This window comes from Macaca thibetana, chromosome 16, assembly GCF_024542745.1.
Source record: "Macaca thibetana thibetana isolate TM-01 chromosome 16, ASM2454274v1, whole genome shotgun sequence".
NCBI classification, from domain to species: domain Eukaryota; kingdom Metazoa; phylum Chordata; class Mammalia; order Primates; family Cercopithecidae; genus Macaca; species Macaca thibetana.
In genome coordinates, this window is record NC_065593.1 from 24794843 (window position 1) to 24815475 (window position 20633).

A 20633-nucleotide genomic window follows, 5' to 3' on the forward strand; every position below is an offset into this window, starting at 1 on the left:
TACTAGTTCAGCGATCAGAGTACAAAAAGAATGATTCGTCCCTAATAGTTCTTCCAAAAGTTCTAAGGCTAACTCTCATTGGCCTATAGTAGGTTACATTGCTATCATATATGAATTGTTAGCTGGACGTATATCACATCACCATCCATGGCACCAGAGTGGGAGGCACAGTATGACCTGACTCATCTGAACTGACAATGGAGAGATGTTTTTTCCAAAGAAAAAAGGAGGATGCTGTCCTCCTGAAGGGAGCATGGATTCCTGACAGGCAAAAATAGCAGGTATTCATTACAATAGGCACTCATTTATTTTCCCTAACTGAAAGACTTGTTCACTTTACTGTTTGGTAATGTTTCCTGCTTGATAGATTTACACTCAATTATCAGAAATATTCAGTCCTGCAAGGAGGTAAAAGGCAGAACTGCCTTCAATGGAGTTTCATTCAATCTGCTCCAGTTTGTGCAACTCCTGGAGACATTTGTTGGTGAAGATGCTCCCTTGAGTGTCAGCGAGACTCTCACCTCCTTTTTTAAGGAGGGCTATGTTGAAACAGAACAAGAGAAAATGAATGCCTTAGAACAGGTGGGTAGTATTATTTATTAATAATACAAATGAGGTCACTATTATAAGTAAATCTCTCAACCTCAGTTGCTCCTGATATGGCTCATGTTAAAAAATGTACAACCAAACTGATCACTTTATTTCAACAAGCATAGCCGTTAAAGATTCTATTTTATCATCAAATATTCTAAGATCACACCCCAGAGAACTCATTCCCTTAATAATAACATGATTGCTTCTGGCAGGAGATGGTTTATTGTACAGCTTTATTCTTTCTCTGAAGGTTGACAAGCAGATATGGATATATGCAAAGATCTGTGTGTGTGCATTATACGCCTGTGTGTGAGTGTCTTTATGAGTACACACACCTGGGGTATGATTATGGCTGAGTATATATTTTTACTCATGAGCACCCAGGTAGTACATATTTCCTAAGAACTTACTACTTACTTGGGTGACACATTAGCTTATATGAACAATTTCTTGTCTCTTACATGAAATATGTAAATTACTTTCACTAAGCTTTTTCAGTAATCATCAGCCCTATGAGTCTTTTCAGCCTAATTCTAGACAATTCCCTTTACCTTCTCAATTCCAGTTCCTCCTACTTAATCAAAAGGTATATATTCATTTTATTTTTGCAATTAGATCTATCTAGACATTAATTCAATTACTATCTCGCTAATATAATTAGCCTAGTGAAAACTCTAAAAGATAAATAAAATTAATGTCAAATATAATCAATCTTAAATATAAAAAAAGAATTTTTAAAACACAGCCATTTTTCATTATTTAAACACTGCCATTCATTCCCCTTCACTCAAAACATATTCCTTAGGGCCAGGTGCAGTGGCTCATGCTTGTAATTCCAGTGCTTTGGGAGGCTGAGGAGGGAAAATCTCTTGGGCTCAGGAATTTGAAGTTACAGTGAGCTGTAATTATGCCACTCTATTCCATCCTGGGTGACACAGCAAGACTCTGTCTCTAGATAAAAATAATAATAATTTTAAAATCCCACTAAGAAGTCAGGCAGAGCACTCTGTGTATTTATCACATTCCTGAACAACTAGAGAAGGAGTGGAAAAGAATGGTCAAAGATTCTTAAGGTTTGTAGAAGAAATTTGCACACACACACACACACACACACAAATGATTCTTAAGGAATACTAATGCAGAGAATGCCTGTTGTTGTTCTTTTTCTTCAAAGCCAGTCAAGTTTAGCAGTGGGAGGTTGTATACCAACTTTAGTTGACACTAATGTTAATAAGTTCTGATAACCCCCTACCATGGGACCAAACAAGAATGTCTGTTTTGTTTTGTTTTTGTTTTTGTTTTTGTTTTGGCCTAGAGGTAAAACAGAGAAATGGTATTTAAGGGATTAAAATTAATCACTGCATTTTCTTTTCTAAAAAATTGAAAAACAATTTTTTTTAAGACTGAGGTCTTGCTATGTTGCTCAGGCTGGTATCCAACTCCCGGCCTCAAGTGATACTCCTACCTCAGCCTCCTGAGCGGCTGGATTTACAGGCATGCACCACTGCTGAATCACTGCATTTTCCATTAATATCATGCTTAGCCCCAAAGTAAACCTGTTTTAATAAAAGATGCTGGACTTTTTTAGGAATAAACACTAGCACAATGAACATGTATCTTCTGTGCTTTATTATCCTGTTTGTATCCCAGTTTAGCCAAAATGCTTTCCAAGTCCGACGGAGGCTTCTTCTAGAAGCCATCTTTCAGAAGTGGGACAGTGATGGCTCAGGCTTCCTGGATCTGAAGGAAGTTGATGAACTCTTATACACATACAAGGAGGGAATGGAAAAAGAATCTATGAAGAAAGGTAAAATATAAGAATGTTCTTATTTAAATTGTGGTAATTAACTTGGCTTCAAGTTTCCCAGTACACATATACAGTTAAAATACTGGTTATGCTAAAGCTACGAGATAACCCTTCATGTCTCCTAGTATGGCTATACATTTATCTTATTTATTTTTAATTTCTAAAAATAGAGATGGGAGTCTCACTGTGTTGCCCAGGCTGGGCTCTAAGTCCTGGGATCCAGTGATCCTCCCACCTCAGCCTCCTGAGCAGCTGTAACTACAGGTACCTGCCAACTGTGCCCAACTCTGGCTCTAATCTTTTAAGTGGAAAATAACAAGTGTTGGCAAGGATGTGAAAATATTAGAAGACTTATGCATTTGTCAGCACAGTCAGAAGTGGAATATGTTGCAGAATGCTTTGTCCAAAATCTTAAATCTATATAGTTATATTCCTTCTGTATACCTGGCTACTCTCACTTTTAAGATTAAAAGAACCCAAGCCATTCCACAGTTCTGCTTGTTCTCTCTTCTTGTTTTATCTCTTTGTCTTCACTGGCTTACAAATTTCTCTTCAATTTACTAACTTCTTATTCTCCTTAGTGACTTTTTATGTATTATATTTGTCTCTTATGACCAATATTTACCAGTCAAAAGCCACTAAAATTCTCATTCCAGTATGATAAATTCCTTTCTTCATTTTATTAGATCTTAATTTAAATTATTTTTCTCTTCACTGGGTTTAAAGATTTAGCTGGCTAACTTTGGTGTACCAGATTTTCAGTTTTTAAAGTATATAGTAAACAAGGGAAAGAACTGTCAAGGTTAGTTAAGTTCTTCAGCCCTTTCAAAAATCATTGTATTGGTTGAGCTTCAAATGTTCCTAAGTTTATCAATTGTCATGTTCTCTTCAGTAACTGTGTCTTCTACAAATTTTACATTATACTACCTGGCTTGTCTTACGATATATCCAAAGAGAATTTACTTAATGAAATTCCAAAAGACATAATGATGTGATTTTCACTTATAAGATGGGCAAATTTCGTAACACAAAGCCACATCCTACAGAGAACACTAGACAGTAGTTATAGCAGCTGGGTTCCAATACTGGATCTTCACTAAATGATCCTGTGATCTTTGGCAAGTTCCTTAACCTCCATAGACCCAGGTCTCCTTGTTTGTAAAATGAAGGCTTTAGATATGATGAATCTTAGAATTTAAGGAACCTAAGGGTAATGTTATAAGGAAGTCCCATAGATTAGATGATATGGAATCCAATTACATGGAATTATATGGAATCATATATATGAGTAAGGTATAGCAATAGGGACAGATAGATAGCATAAAATATGAAGGATTAAGCCCAGCAAATGAGAATAAGGATAGCAATGAGGAGGCAGAATCTGCTGCCAGATAAAAATGTCTGCAAACAAGAATAATTATTCTCTCCAAGGGCAGGCTTATACAAAATGACTCTCAATAAACACATATTGGTAGCCATTTGGTCTGAGGAGATGACTGCTGAGCTGATGGCAGTATGGAAGAAGAAAAGCAGATTTATCCTCTTTAAAAAGGAAGATGATTCTAAATTTCAAGCATTGCTAATAACTTATTGGCAAATCTTCAAACAGCTCTTTTGTTTGTTTGCTTGTTTTGCTCTACTCTTATTGCTTCTTTGTCCAAGATTTAAAATTGGGATTTAAGTAGCATAAAATCATAGGATTAGAAGTTTTTAGAAAGGTTTCTGCTGGTGTCCTCAAAATGGAAGATTTCTATATGGAAGAGGAAACTTGAAACTTTTAGTCTGTCATCCCCCTTCCCCCCCAACCTTTTTTTTAGAGACAAGAGCTCACTCTGTTGCCCAGGCTGGAGTGCAATGGCATAATCATGGCTCACTCCAGCCTCTATCTCCCAGGTTCAAATGATCCTCCCATGTCAGCCTCCTGAGTAACTAAGACTATAGACGGTGCCACCATGCCTGGCTATTTTTTTTAAGACAGGGTCTCACTATGTTGCCCAGCCTGGTCTTAAATTCCTGGGCTCAAGAGATCCTTCTGCCTCAGTCTCCCAAAGTTCTGGGATTACAGGTGTGAGCCACTGCACCCAGCCTCATTTCCCCTTTCATTCCTGTCTGATACAACCTAATCTTTTTGGGCAGAAACATCACAAATAAAAGCTATAGAACATGTGACCTGTCTGCATTGTTGAATTTAATGGAATAAGTAATTTTTTCTCCATTACTTTTCATAGGATAGCTATTAACATTATTGGGTTTGCCTTTTAATTTTCTATTTGAATGACTAAATTTGCTTGAATATGTTCATTTCTATTTCAATAGGACATTTAACTCTTTTATAATTAAAACATTTTAGAAACATTTATTTCGGTAACATCAGCAAGATGGCCAACTAGAAGCCCTTAGGGCCTGTTTCCCTCACAAAGACAAGCCAGAACAACAAATAAACAACTACATTAAGAAAAATAACTGAGGGAGAGTGCCATCTTGCCTCAGAGGAGTAGCAGAAATCCTGGTGAGCACAGAAACTCAAGATGGCCACATAGAGAACAGAAGGCAATGCCAGGTCTCCACTACCCCATCCCCCAACCAGGATCAGGTGGGAACTGGGAAGAACTTCTACCTATGAAGTGAAAGTAAGCAAAAGGATCCCAGCAGCCCCCATCGACACCCTGGACACCTACACAGCTCACTACTAGGGTCCCCTGCAGTCCTCACAGGCATTAAGCCCAGCTGAGGGAGCTGCCTCTAGACCACATACCTGTGCTCTCCCCAGAGAAGAAGCTGACACAGTGCCCTGACCCTTGTGGCACATGTGGCTACTGCACTACACCAACTTGGGATTGGAACTACGGCTGGAGTGTGTCTTTCTCAGGGGTGAGTAGTCACGACACCCCTTCATCCCTGGGGCTAAGCCACCACCAAACCATCTCAGGCCAGTGGCCCAGCATCCCCAAGCGGAGCTGCAAGCACTCTTCCACATGAGGCCAAGTGGAGGTGGAGTCACTCCATCTCCCTCTCCCCTCATTCCCTTGGGCCAAAGCTGAGACAGTACTTTGCCTCCTAGAAAAACAATTCATTGGCCACTCAAAGCAGTCATTCCTCCTCAGTGCCTAAGTTGAAGAAACTCCCTGCATCCCAAGAAATGGTGCCTTGGCCACCCCCAGCCCTGAACTGAAGCAGCACATTGCCCTCTGGGAATTGGTACCCTGGCCAAACTGAGCTGCTACACAACCCAGTGCTGAGTTGATGTCGTAACCTGTGTCCCAAGGAAACAGAGCATTGGCTGAACTAAGGAACTCTGCCTTACAGTCCAAACAACTCTAGTACCTGGCTTTTCTGGAGCAGTACTAGACCCCTAGAGTCTGAGTGGCTGAAATACCCCTCTCCCTGGAAAGTGGAGTCACTGCTATTCTTTTCCTTGTACTTCCTAAGGCCCGAAGAACAGCTGTGCTCTGCTTTTCTGGGTTACTTGCTGCCATTGTACCTGGTCTTACAGTGTCTTGGATAATGCTGAGCCCCACCATTCCATGGTCTTGTGTCACTACTACACAGTGCCTCATGCCCTGAGACCTGAGTTGCCTTTGAGTTTTATTTGTTTAGGTTCCCATATTGCAACCATATCCTCCTCCTGGGCCCAAACCTCCACAGCAAGCTTCCTCTCTGGAGTCAGGCCAGTGCTGTGCCCTGCCCCCCAGGGGTAAAATCACAGCTACAGCCCAGCCTCCTGGGCTCAAGCTGCTAGGACGTGCCTCAGAGTCACAGATCGTGTCTCTATGGGCAACCTACACCCAACCTTGCCACAGAAACCAAACTTGCACCCCAAGACTCAGGAGCCACAATAAGTTTGGGAGATCCTGTGCTTAGGACCCTAACCCCACACCTGCTCTGAGCAACTGCACCTGGAACCCAGTGCCACTGCAGCTGCTTATAGGCCATGTCAGACCTGACACCAAGAGGGATCCCCCTCAGCTAAGTTTCCCCATTGTGGGGAAAACAAGAGTAGGAGGACTCCAAAAGCCCTCAACTTCAAGGACATTAATAACATATGCCGCTGCTGCTGCTCTCACAAACTTTCTACAGCCAAGGCCACTGAGGTGCCCACAGGTATTGCTGATGTTGAACACAGTTAAAGAAACTGCACAGAGGCCGGGCGCGGTGGCTCACGCCTGTAATCCCAGCGCTTTGGGAGGCCGAGGCGGGCGGATCACAAGGTCAGGAGATCGAGACCACGGTGAAACCCCATCTCTACTAAAAATACAAAAAAAAAAATTAGCCGGGCGCGGTTGTGGGCGCCTGTAGTCCCAGCTACTCGGGAGGCTGAGGCAGGAGAATGGCGTGAACCCGGGAGGCGGAGCTTGCAGTGAGCCGAGATCGTGCCAGTGCACTCCAGCCTGGGCGACAGAGCGAGACTCCGTCTCAAAAAAAAAAAAAAAAAAAAAAAAAGAAACTGCACAGAGACTATACCATTTCACCTATCTGGAAACAATGTCGCCACATCCATCCCAATGAGCACACAAAATTTCAACTACAGGTGAAAATCTTCCTCTATAAAAGCCACTCTAGAAAGTTTGGAAGAGGCAGTTATTCCACCAAGTACACAGACATCAATGCAGGTACACAAGAAACATGATAAAGCAAGGAAATATGACACTACTGAAGGAATATAACTCTCTAGTAACAGACACTGAAGAAAGGAAATTAACTAATTGCCAGGAAAGGAATTTAAAATAATGATCTTAAGGAAACTCAACAAGACAAGAAAATTTGATTGACAGTTCAACAAAATCAGGAAAACAAATCCCCATATGAATGAGAAATTCAACAAAGAGATGGAAGTCATAAAAAAGAAGCAGACAGAAACCCTGCAGCTGAAGAATTCAATGAATGAAATAGAAATACAATAGAGAGCTTCACCAGCAGACTTATTAATCAAGCAGAAAAACTAATCTCTGAACTTGAAGATAGGCCATTTGAAATTACCCAGTCAGAGAAAGAAAAAAGAAATAAGAATGAAAAAGAGTGAAGAAAGCCTACAATTATTACTATTAAGTGAACAAATATTTGTATTATGGGACTTCCAGAAGGAGAAGAGAAGGGAAAATATGTTGAAAACCTATTTAACAAAATAATAGCTGGAAACTTCCCAAGTCTGGGGAGACATATGGACATCCAGATCCAGGAAGCTCAAAATTTCCCAAATAGATACAGCCTAAAATTCCTCCCCAAGGCAAATTAAGGTCAAATTGTCAAAAGTCAAAGACAAAGAGAGAACTCTAAAAACAGCCAGAGAAAAGTATCATATAAGGGAAAGCCAGAGAAAAGTCACATATAAGGGAATCACCATTAGACTAACATTGGAGTCCCCATTAGAATAACAACAGAATTTGTTGCAGAAATCTTATAGGCCATAAGAGAATGGGATGATATATTCAAAGTGCTGAAAGAAAAAAAAAATTTGCCAACCAAGAATAGTATATACAGAAAAACTGTCCTTCAGAAATGAGAGAACAATAAAGTCTTTCACAGATATGCAAAAACTGAGGGAAAGTATCACCACTAAACTGGCCTTACAAGAAATGCTCAAGGGAGCCCTATATCTGGAAGTGAAAAGATGATAATCACTATCATGAAAACATGCAAAAATATGAAACTCACTGGTAGGGCAGATATACAAAGGAGAAATAAAAGAATCAAATCCTATCACCAAAGAAAACCAGTACACTGCAATACTAATAAGAGGGGAAAAAAGGAACAAAGGATATACAAAACAACCAGAAAACAATTAACAAAATGACAGGAGTAAGTACTCACCTATCAATAATAGCTTTGAATATAAATGGATTAAATCCCCCACTTAAAAGATATAGATTAACTGAATAAATTAAAAACATGACCTAACTGGCCAGGTGCAGTGGCTCATTCCTGTAATCCCAGCACTTTGGGAGCCGAGGCAGGTGGATCACAGGGTCAAGAGATTGAAACCATCCTGGCCAAAATGGTGAAATCCCATCTCTACTAAAAATATGAAAATTAGCTGGGTGTGGTGGCACGTGCCTGTAGTCCCAGCTACTTGGGAGGCTGACGTGGGAGAATTGCTTGAACCCAGGAGGCAGAGGTTGCAGTGAGCCGAGATTGCACCACTGCACTCCAGCCTGGGTGACAGAGCCAGATTCTGTCTCAAAACAAACAAACAAACAAACAAACAAAGAAACAAAAAATGACCTAACTATATGCTGCCTAGAAGAAACTCGGTTCACCTGTAAAGACATATGTAGACTGAAAGTGAAGGGATGGAAAAAGATATTTCACATGAATGGAAATTGAAAGCAAGCAGGAGTAGCTATACTTAGACAAAACAGACTTTAAGTCAAAACTGTAAAAAGAGAAAAATGTCATTATATAATGATAAAGGGATCAATTCAGCAAGAGAACAACTCTAAACATACATGCACCCAACATCAGAGCACTCCAATATTATAAAGCAAATATTATTAAATCTAAAGGAAGAGATAAACTCTAATACAGTAATAGTTGGGGACTTCAACACCTTACTCTCAGCATGGGACAGATCATTTAGACAGAAAATCAATAAATGGGACAGATCATTTAGACAGAAAATCAATAAAGAAACATTGGATTTAAACATTAGACCAAATGGACATAACAGATATTTATAGAACATTTCATCCAACAGCTAGCTGCAGAATACACCTCTTTTTTTTCAGCCCATGGAACATTCTCCAGGATAGATCACATGTTAAGTCAGAAAACAAATCTTATTAAATTTAAAGAAATTGAAATCATATCAAATATCTTTTCTGACCTCAATGAAATAAAAATAGAAATCAATAACAAGAGCAACTTTAGAATTTAAACAACGTGCTCCTGAATGAGCAGTGGGTCAGTGAAGAAATTAAGAAGGGAATTTAATTTTTTTTGTAATTTTTACTTTTTTACTTTTTAATTTATTTTTTAAAATTTCTTCTACTGAGGTCCCATGACATCATAAGATTTCTTGGAACGAGAGAAAATAGAAACACAACATACTAAAACCTATGAAATACAGAAAAAGCAGTATTGAAAGGGAAGTTTATAGAAATAAATGCTCACATCAAAATTGTAGAAAGGTTTCAAATAAACAATCTAACAATGCATCTCAAGGAATTTGAAAAGCAAGAATAAACCAGACTCAAAACTAGTAGAAAAAAAGAAATAATAAAGATCAAAGCAGAAATAAATAAAATTAAGACAAAAAACCCAAAAAAATCAACAAAACAAAAAGTTGGTTTTGTAAAAGATAAACCATATTGCCAAACCATTAGCTAGACTAACCAAGAAAAAAAAGACCCAAGTGAATAAAATCAGAAATGAAAAAGGAGACATTACTACTGACACCACAGCAATACAAAGAATCATTAGTGACTATTACAAACTATATGCCAACATAATAGAAAACCTAGCAGGAATGGATAAATTCCTGGATACGTACAACCTACCAAGATTGAAGCAAAAAGAAATAGAAAACCTGAACAGACCAATCACAATTAACAAGACTTAATCTGTAATAAAATGTCTCTCATCAAAGAAAAGCCCAGGATCTGATGACTCCACTGCAGAATTCTACCAAATATTTAAAGAATATCTAATATCAGTTCTTCTCAAACTCTTTTAGAAAATTGAAGAGGAAGGAATTCTTCCAAACTCATTCTATGAGGCCAGCATTATGCTAATACTAACACCAGACAAGAACACAACAACAACAGAAATAGAATTATAAGCCAGTATCCCTAATGAACATAAATGTAAGATTCTCAACAAAATGCTAGCAAACTGAATCCAGCAACACATTAAAAAGATCATTCACACAGAGAATAAAAGAAAGGCTGGGTGTGGTGGCCTTTACCTCTAATCCCAGCACTTTGGGGGGCCAGGACAGGAGGATCACTTGAGCCCAATCGTTTGAGACTAGTCTGGGCAACATAATGAGACCCTGTCTCTATAATAAGAAGAAGAAGGAAATAAAAGATCATTCACCCTGGTCAACTGGGATTTATCCCAATAATGCAAAGATGATTTAACATACAAATATCAATAACCATGATACATCCCATCAACAGAATAGACAAAAAATCATATGACCCTCTCAATAGATGCAGGAAAAGCATTTGATAAAATTCAATATTCCTTCATGATAAAAACTCTCACAACAAGTTAGGTTTAGAAGGAAAATACCTCAACACAAGAAAGGTCATACATAACAAAGGCAACATCGTACTAAATGGGGGAAAAGTTGAAATATTTTTTTTCTAAGATCTGGAATGAGAAAAAGAAAAAGAGAAAAAGACTTTCACCACTTTTATTCCACATCTGTTTATTCTAGATGTCCTAGCCAGAGCAGTTAGGAAAGAGACAGAAATAAAGGGCATCTAATTGGAAAAGAGAAAGTCAAATTGTCCCTGTTGTAGATGACATGATCTTATATATAAAAAACCCTAAAAGCTCCACCAAAAAATTATTAAAACTGATCAACGAATTCAGTAAAGTTGCAGGATACAAAATCAACATATAAAAATCAGTAGGCCGGGTGCGGTGGCTCACGCCTGTAATTCCAGTACTTTGGGAGGCCGAGGCAGGCAGATCACGAGGTCAGGAGATCGAGACCATCCTGGCTAACACGGTGAAACCCCGTCTCTACTAAAAATACAAAAAATTAGCCGAACGTGGTGGTGGGCGCCTGTAGGCCCAGCTACTCCGGAGGCTGAGGCAGGAGAATGGCGTGAACCCGGGAGGCGGAGCTTGCAGTGAGCCGAGATCGCTCCACTGCACTCCAGCCTGGGCGACAGAGCGAGACTCCGTAAAAAAAAAAAAAAAAAAAAAAAAAAAAAAAAAAAAAAAAAAAAAAAAAAAAAAAATCAGTAGCATTTCTATACATCAGCAATCAACCAGAAGAAAAAGAAATTTTAAAAGTAACCCCATTTACAGTAGCCACAAAAAAATACAATACATAGGAATAAATTTAACCAGGGAGGTGAAAGACATCTACAAGGAAAACTGTAAAACGCTGATGAAAGAAATTGAAGAGGACACCAAAAAATGGAAGACATCTCACGTTCATGGATTGGAAAAATTAAACTTGTGAAAATGACCATACTACCGCTGTCGCCAGCTGCTGACGCGGGCAGGTCCCGTGTGGGGCTGCCGGTGCCGGTCGCTAGGGCGGTAGACATCACGCTGCTATTCCGGACCAGTGTCAAGACCGTGAAGACGCAGAACAAGGCGCTGGGAGTGGCGGTGAGCGGCGGTGATGGCAGCCGGGATGAGCTGTTCCGCCGCAGTCCCTGGCCCAAGGGCGACTTCTCCAGCCGGGCCCACGAAGTGATTTCTCACATTGGCAAACTGAGAGACTGTCTTCTGGAACACAGGAAAGATTATATTAATGCTTATAGCTATACCATGTCTGAACCTGGGAGGATGACAGACACAGAACAAGACCAGATAGACCAGGATGTCCAGATATCCATGAGGACCTGTTCAGAAACAATTCAACAACTACCAACAGAAGCTCACAAGGAGATACATTCCCAGCAGTGAAGGAGCACAGGACTGCTGTTTTGGATTTCACTGAAGACTACTTAAAAAAAAACAGTGTGTAAACTTTACTCAGAACAAAGAGCCATCCGAGTTAAGAGTGGTGGATAAGAAAAGATTATCTAAGCTGAAACCAGAACCAAATACAAAGACAAGATAATCCACATCTGAGAAAGTTTCACAGAGTCCTTCAAAAGACTCTGAAGAAAACCCTGCCACTGAAGAACATCCAGAAAAGATTTTGGCTGAAACACAACCTGAATTGGGAACCTGGGGAGATGGCAAAGGTGAAGATGAATTATCCCCAGAAGAAATACAAATGTTTGAACTGGAAAATCAGCGACGAATTGGTGAAATGAACATCTTGTTTGATGAAGTGAGGCAGATCGAAGGGAGAGTGGTTGAGATTTCCAGACTTCAAGAGATATTCACGGAAAAGGTTTTGCCACAGGAAACTGAGATTGATAGCATTCACCAGTTAGTTGTGGGGGCAACTGAAAATATCAAGGAAGGCAACAAAGACATAAGAGAGGCCATTAACAACAACGCTGGCTTCCACGTGTGGATCCTCTTCTTCCCCATGATGTGTGCTCCTTCTCCTTTCTCTTCCTCGACTGGTACCACAGCTAGCCTGGGCTCCGGGGGCCCAGCACGAGAGTCCTCATGGGCGCTCACAGACTGCGTACTCTCATGTACCCCTGGTGCTGGAGCATGGTATGACCAGATTTTACCACAGAGCCATTTGAAGAGAAAGGGGTTCAGACAGACAGACATACTCCCCCAAAAGGGATACCCAGGCCGATGGTGTTCAGCTGAAAAAGAAAACAGTGGGAAGTGGCCTATGTAGCCATCATAAGGCTAGACAAACTGAATGCCGGAGCTGGTAATTAGTTGTTCCTGAACTTGAGGCTGCCTTGGCAGGGGGGCTGCTCCAGTAGCAGGGGCACAGCAGGTCTCCAAAGCCCCCAATTGTCTCAGGGTTCTAAGGAAGTCACTGACCTTTCCCATCCCAGTAGCTACAGGGAAGAACATAGTTAATCACGTCTCTCAACAAATGATTACTTCTTTGTTTCCTTGTGGCTTCCTGTCTGTCTGAGTCAACCAATACAGACTCACCGGAACATAGAAAAGAAAATTCACATTTGCCTTGTTAATCTAATAAATACAATTACAGCCCCTTTAAAAAAAGAAAAAGAAAAAGAAAATGACCATACTACCAAAAGCAATCTACAGATTCAACACAATCCCGATCAAATACCAATAGCATTTTTCACATAAATAAACAAAAAATTCAAAAATTTGGCTATCCAAAATGCCATGGATAGCCAAAACAATCCTGAACAAAAAGAACAAATAGATATCACACTACCAGACTTTAGAATATACTACAAATCTCTAGTAACCAAAACAGCATGGTACTGGCATAAAAACACATAGACCAATGGAACAGAATAGAGAACCCAGAAAGAAATGCATATATTTACAGCCAACTGATTTTCAACAAAGGTGCCAAGAACATTCATTGGGAAAGGGAGAGTTTCCTCAACAAATATTGCTGGGGAAATCGGATGTTCATATGAAGGAAAATAAAACTAGACCCCTATCTCTCATCATATATAAAAATAAACTCAAAATGGGCCAGGCACTGTGGCTTATACCTGTAATCCCAGCACTTTGGGAGGCCGAGGCAGGTGGATCACCTGAGGTCAGGAGTTCCAGACTAACCTGGCCAACATGGCAATACCCTGTCTCTACTAAAAATACAAAAATTAGCCAGGCATGGTGGTGCACGCCTGTAGTCCCAGCTACTCGGGAGGCTGAGACAGGAAAATTGCTTCAACCCAGGAGGCAGAGGTTGCAGTGAGCCCAGATTGTGCCACTGCACTCCAGCCTAGGTGACAGAGCAAGATTCCGTCTCAAAAAAAAAAAAAAAAAAAAAAAAAAAAACTTCAAATGGATCAAGGACTTAAATGTAAGACCCCCCAGACTATGAAACTACTCATGAAAACATAAGGGAAACACTTCAGGACATTGGTCTAGGCAAATTTTTTATGGAAAAGACCTCAAAAGCACAGGCAACAAAAACAAAGTTAGACAAGTGGGATTATTTCAAACTAAAAAGCTTCTGCACTGCAAAGGAAACAATCAATGGAGTGAAGAGACAACCTGCAGAAGGGGAGAAAATATTTTCAAACTATTCATCTGACAAGGGATTAATATTCAAAATATACAAGGAACTCAGACAAAGCAATAGCCAAAAAAAGAAAAAGAAAAATCAAATAATTCAAATGAAAAAAGGGTAGGCCGGGCGCGGTGGCTCACGCCTGTAATCCCAGCACTTTGGGAGGCCGAGGCGGGCGGATCACAAGGTCAGGAGATCGAGACCACGGTGAAACCCCGTCTCTACTAAAAATACAAAAAATTAGCCGGGCACGGTGGCGGGCGCCTGTAGTCCCAGCTACTCAGGAGGCTGAGGCAGGAGAATGGCATAAACCCAGGAGGCGGAGCTTGCAGTGAGCCGAGATCGCGCCACTGCACTCCAGCCTGGGCGACAGAGCGAGACTCCGTCTCAAAAAAAAAAAAAAAAAAAAAAAAAAAAAAAGAAAAAAGGGTAAATGAGCTGAATAGACATCTCTCAAAAGAAAAATGATCAACAGGTATATGAAAAAATGCTTAACATCACTAATCAGGGAAATACAAATCAAAACCACCATGAGGTATTATCTCACCCTGGCACAAAAAATAACAAATGCTGGCGAGGATGCAGACAAAGGGAAACCCTTATACATTGTTGGTGTGATGTAAATTAGTACAGCCATTACTGAAAACAGTGTGGAGGTCCCTGAAAACACTAAAAACAAAACTACTGTATGATCTAGTAATCCCACTCAAAGTATATATCCAAAAAAAAGGAAATAAGTATGTCACAGAGATTTCTACATTCCCATGTTTATTGCTGCATTACTCACAATAGCTGAGATATGAGATCAGCCTAAGTGTCTATCAGCAGATGAATGGATAAAAAAATTTGGTCTATATACACAATGCAATAGTATTTAGCCACCAAAAAGAAAAAATTCTGTCATTTGAAGCAACATAGATGAGGTTGGAGGGCATTATGTTAAATGAAATAAGTCAGGCACAAAAAGATAAATGTTACATGTTCTTACTCATATGTTGAAGCTAAAAAAGTTGAGCTTATTTAAGGAGAAAGTAGAATAGTGATTACTAGAGACAGGGAAGGTTAAGGGTAGAGGGGATATCCAAAGGTTGGTTAATGGATACAAAAGTACAGCTAGATATGAGGCGTAAGGTATAGTGTTCTGTAGCACTGTAGAGTGACTATAATTAACAGCAATTTGTTGTATATTTTCAAATAGCTGGAAGAGCAGATTTTGAATGTTCCCAACACAAAGAAGTGATAAATGTTTGAGGTGATGTATATGCTCATTATGCTGATTTGATTATTATATATTGTGTACATGTATTGAAATAACACTCTGTACCCCATAAATATGGACAATTATGCATCAATTAAAAATAATAAAGGCAAAAAGTACAGTTGGAAGTAATAAAACATTTATTTTAAAACAAAACAACAAAAAGCATTTTGGTGATACTTTTTGTCACAAAGTTACAGAAACCATGAAAATTAAGAGCCATAGTTATTTAAAAGTCTCATTGAAAAGCACACAAGAGTTTTTTAAAGAAACTGAAAACTGGACAAGTAGCTAGCATAAAACTCCTGTTGCTATTCCTTTGCTCCGGAACTCTGGAATAAAGAATCTCTAAGAAAGTCTTCTATCTTTCTTTGATTTCCATAACCTTGACACTTTTGAAGATTATAAGTTGGTTGCAGTATGTCCTTCATTTTGATTTATCAGCTGTTTCCCCATGGTTAAATTCAGGTTATTCATCTTTGTCAGAAATATATCACAGAAGCAATGCTGTGTTCTTCTCATTGTATCTGATCAGAAGTCCCATGGTAACAACGTTGACCAGTTGATTAAGATTATATCTATCGGCCGGGCGCGGTGGCTCAAGCCTGTAATCCCAGCACTTTGGGAGGCCGAGACGGGTGGATCACGAGGTCAGGAGATCGAGACCATCCTGGCTAACACGGTGAAACCCCATCTCTACTAAAAAATACAAAAAACTAGCCGGGCGAGGTGGCGGGCGCCTGTAGTCCCAGCTACTCAGGAGGCTGAGGCAGGAGAATGGCGTAAACCCGGGAGGTGGAGCTTGCAGTGAGCTGAGATCCGGCCACTGCACCCCAGCCTGGGCGACAGAGCAAGACTCCGTCTCAAAAAAAAAAAAAAAAAAAAAAAGATTATATCTATCAGGCCCCTCCACTTCAAAGCTGTTTTTTCCCCCTTTGTAATTAGTAAGTACTTCCTGGGTGTCCATTGAAACCGTATAAACCATTCTTCCTTTTTGTCAACTTTTCATTTATTCATTTATAGCAGTATGTGTTCATGGTTTCCTTTTTTAGTCAATGGGTTATAATCCAATACTATCACTATTTGTTTTGATACTCATATTGTCCCAGTTTTAGACAATGGGAGTTCTTTCACTCTGGCTCCTGTGTCCTCCCCTCCCCACGCCCATGGTTTTGTGTGTGTGTGTGTGTGTGTGTGTGTGTGTGTGTGTGTGTTTTTTTTTTTTTTGACACCAGGTCTCACTCTCTCACTCAGTCTGGAGTGCAGTGGCACAACTGTAGCTCGCTGCAGCCTCCAACTCCTGGACTTAAGTGATCATCCTCCCACCACAGACTCCTGAGCAACCGGGACTACAGGTATGCGTCGCAAGCCTGGCTCATTTTTCTAATTTTTGGTATGGATGGGGTCTCTCTGTGTTGCCCATGCTGGTCACAAACTCCTGGCCTGAAGCAACCCTCTCACCTCAGTCTCCCGAAGTGCTGGGATTACAGACGTGAGTCACCATGCCCGACCCCAGCATTTCATTATGAAAACTGTCAAACATGGCAAAGCTGAAAGAATTTTACAGCGATACCTATATACCCACCACATAAATTAATCATTTTTATTTTACCTCACTTCATTAATATTTTACCTCACTTTTTAATCTGTCTATTTATCTCCCTGTCCCTCAATCCTTCCATCTCTCTTATTTTTGATGCATGTAGCGCATTTTAAGTAAATTATAGAAATCAATACGCTTCTCCCTAAATACCTCAGCATGCGTATCATTAATTAGAGTTCGATATTTATTAACAGTTTTTTTCTTTCTTTTTGCACATGGGGAAAGAAGGAAGTTTTTTCCTCTTGAGACCAAATTTCCATAAAATGAGACGTACGAATTTTAAGTGTATATTTGCTGAGTTTTGACAAATACATGCCCTGTGCACCCCATACTCCTATCAAGATACAGAACAAATAGCCAGTGACACACCTGTAATCCCAGCTACTCGAGAGGCAGAGGCAGGAAGATCGCTTGAGCCCAGGAGTTCGAGATCAGCCTGGGTAACATCACAAAACCCATCTCTTAAAAAAATAAAAAACCCATCTCTTAAAAAATAAAAATTAAATAAAAGATATAGAACAAAACAAGTCCTCACGCCTCTTTCCCATTCAGTCGCCCACCCTCCAGTCCCCAAAGCAACCACTTTTCTATTTTCTACCATAAATTAGTTTGATCTCTTTAGTATTATCTGGAATTTCATAAAAATGAAATTATACAATATGCACCTTGGTTTTAGAGAGTTTAAACTCTATGTACTCTTTTGTGTATGCCTTCTTTCACTCAGTATAATTTTTACTTTTATTTTTTAACATTTTCAGGGAGACAGAGTCTCACTCTGTTGCGCAGGCTGGAGTGTAGTGGCGTGTGATCATATCTCACTGCAGCCTTGAACTCCTGGGCACAAGCAATCCTCCCGCCTCAGCCTCCCAAGTAGCTGGGAGACTACAGGTGCACACCACCATGCCTGGCTAGTTTATCAACTTTTTGTAGAGACATCATGTTGCCCAGGCTGGGCACTAACTCCTGGCCTCAAGTGATCCTCCCTGCTCAGCCTCCCAAAGCTCTGGATTACAGTCATAAGCCACTGGGCCTGGTCGACTCAGCATAATTTTTCTTGAGAGTCTTAATATGTTGCTACATGTATCAGCAATTTGCTTCTTTTTATTGCTGAGGAGTGTTCCATTGGATGAATATACCATGGTTTGTTTATCCATTTTCCAATGTATGGACACTTGGGCTGTTTCCAGTTCTCAGCTATTATAAATAAAGCTACTCTTCACAATCTTAAGTAAATCTTCTGGTGACTATGTTTTCATTTCTTATTAATGAATACTTAGGAGTGAAATATATATGTTTAGCTTTATAAAAAACTGCCAATTTTCTGCCAATTTTCTGCATCCTTTTAACACGTATCCCTCATTCTTTGAGCGTGTCCTTGCTTTCTGGCACAAAGAGATCTTCCAGGTTGCTCTTATATTTTCCCTTCTTTCACCCTGGAATCATCCATCTCCCCAAGCCGGCACCTGGGTTCTACACGTGCTCATTACTCGTGAGTCTCCTCTCTCAGATTTCTCAGTGGACAGATGTAGAAACTGTATGTGTGTGTGTGTGTATGTGTGTGTATGTGTATGCATGCTCGCACTCGTGCACACCTGTGCGTGTACATGTATACATTTATATCTGCACGTACTTTTCTGTCTACTAATATTAAAAACCATGAGTTCACACTGGTAATTCCAAGTCCAATCCAACACAACAGGGTTCATTCTAGTTTTTTCTCATTCCCTTTTGTAGTTCCGTTTTCTCTGGCTGTGTTATCCTAAATATATTTATTTATTTGATCGATCCCCCAATGAATCCATTAGTTCTATATGGAACTAATCTCCCAGCACTGTTGCTGTCCTCTCTTCCACACTGATTTCCTTTTTACTACACTTAAGTTCTAACATCTTGCACTAATCGGCCCTTCCCACATGGCTATCCTCCTTACTCTGCTTAGGTTCTGATAGCCCACAACAGATCACCCCCTCCAAGTGGATGTCCTTTACATAGTCCTTAGGCTCTGACACTCCATGCCAAGGCACATTTTCATGTGGATGCCCTTGTCAATCCACTCAGGCTCTGACTCCTTACGCTGAGCTGACCCCCAACCTATGTGGATGGCCCTTCCATGTAGACACCCTCCTCACCCTGTTTAGGTTCTGACCTCCCAGGCCAGGCCATCCCTCGATTTGGAGGCCCTTCTCACCCTGCTCAAGATTAAACACCCCATGTTGGGCGTCCGTCTCATATGGATACCCTATTTGTACTGCTTGGAATCTGACACCCAAGTTAAACCACCTCTCTGTAAGGCCATCCTCTTTACCCACATGGACCGAAGATTGCCCTTCCACATGGATACCCTCCTCGCCCTGCTCAGGCTCTGACAACTCTTGCCCGGCTAACCCTGCACAGATTTGGGCCCTGATATCTTGCTTGGTGCCACATTGACTTCACCTGACCAGGAACAGATGCTTACCTTGCTCTGCCCCACCTAATGACTTTAGGATCAAATTGTTCAAGGAGGCAAAAGAATGAAAGGGAAAAAAGAAGAAGAAAATGGAAGATGAAGAATCCACAAGGCACTTTTAATCTAATTGAGGATTGTACTAGTTAAGATCCTTTTGGCTCAAGTAATAGAGAACCCAACCCAAAGTGTTTACACATAAGAGGAATTTATTGGTTCATACAATGAAAAAGTCTAGTACTAGTTTAGGACACAACTAGATTTGGGAATCCAAATAATGACATTAGAACAGCTGTCTGGTTCTTTCTCTTTCTCTTGCTGTCTTCTGTTTTAGCTGCACTATCATACAGCCTCTACCTTTGTGGTAACCAGGTCCAGTTTCACATGCTCACAGTTTCATTCAAGTCCAATGGGAATAAAAAAGAAAGTATCTTCTTCCTAACCATTCAATCAAAAAGTCTGGCATTCGTCAGTACTAAACCAACCACTCTGGCTAAAGGAATAGAATGTCATGACTGGCTTAAGCCTGAGGCACATGCTCCACCTCTAGAACTGTGAATGGAACCCCATTCAAACACATGACCAGAGATGGGAATGAAGTTGCTTCCTCAAAGCAAAGTTAGAGATACAATTACTCAGAGAAAGGTGACTGGATGCTAAGGAGCAAAAAATCAATAAATGTTCAGCTACAGAAATGAGAAGCTCACACATGATATGATGTCCATAAGTGCCAGGTAGTATTTGTTAATTGTCAAATAAATGGTGTAGAATAGATGCTATTGTCTTTCAAGAGGAGGATAAATCACAACAGAAGTCTTCTTGAGGGAGGAGGAACTGTGAACTATACTTTAAAGGGGAAGGGTACATACCCTGTGACTTATTAATTTATAACAACTGTCAAAGAATCTTGCACATATGCACCAGGAGACATTTACAAAATGCTCATAACACTGTTCATATGAGTAAAATACTGAGAATAACTTAAACACCCACTGATAGTAGACTAAATCAGTAATGATATACTCATATAATAACACACACTGGTGAAAATGAATGAATCATAGCTACAGTAACAACATGGAAAGAAATGTTGGAAAGATAAACAACAAGGAAGATACGTAGCATAGTGTTGAATAAAAAAGTATGTCCCAGAAAATT

At 40.1% G+C, this 20633-nt stretch overlaps 2 protein-coding genes and 1 pseudogene across 6 annotated transcripts in view; all 3 read left to right on the forward strand.

Moving 5' to 3' along the window:
- Positions 1 to 20633, forward strand: part of NSRP1 (nuclear speckle splicing regulatory protein 1) — a 554990-nt gene that overhangs the window by 423172 nt on the left and 111185 nt on the right. The gene's annotated exons all lie outside the window — the stretch shown is intronic.
- Positions 1 to 20633, forward strand: part of EFCAB5 (EF-hand calcium binding domain 5) — a 186374-nt gene that overhangs the window by 129734 nt on the left and 36007 nt on the right. For all 5 annotated transcript variants that reach the window (XM_050763292.1, XM_050763290.1, XM_050763289.1 and 2 more), the window contains 2 exons: positions 368 to 582; positions 2245 to 2401. In XM_050763292.1, the coding sequence (XP_050619249.1) occupies positions 368 to 582; positions 2245 to 2401 (372 nt within the window). The remainder of the gene's footprint in view (positions 1 to 367; positions 583 to 2244; positions 2402 to 20633) is intronic.
- On the forward strand, positions 11239 to 14282 carry LOC126938773 (syntaxin-18-like; annotated as a pseudogene).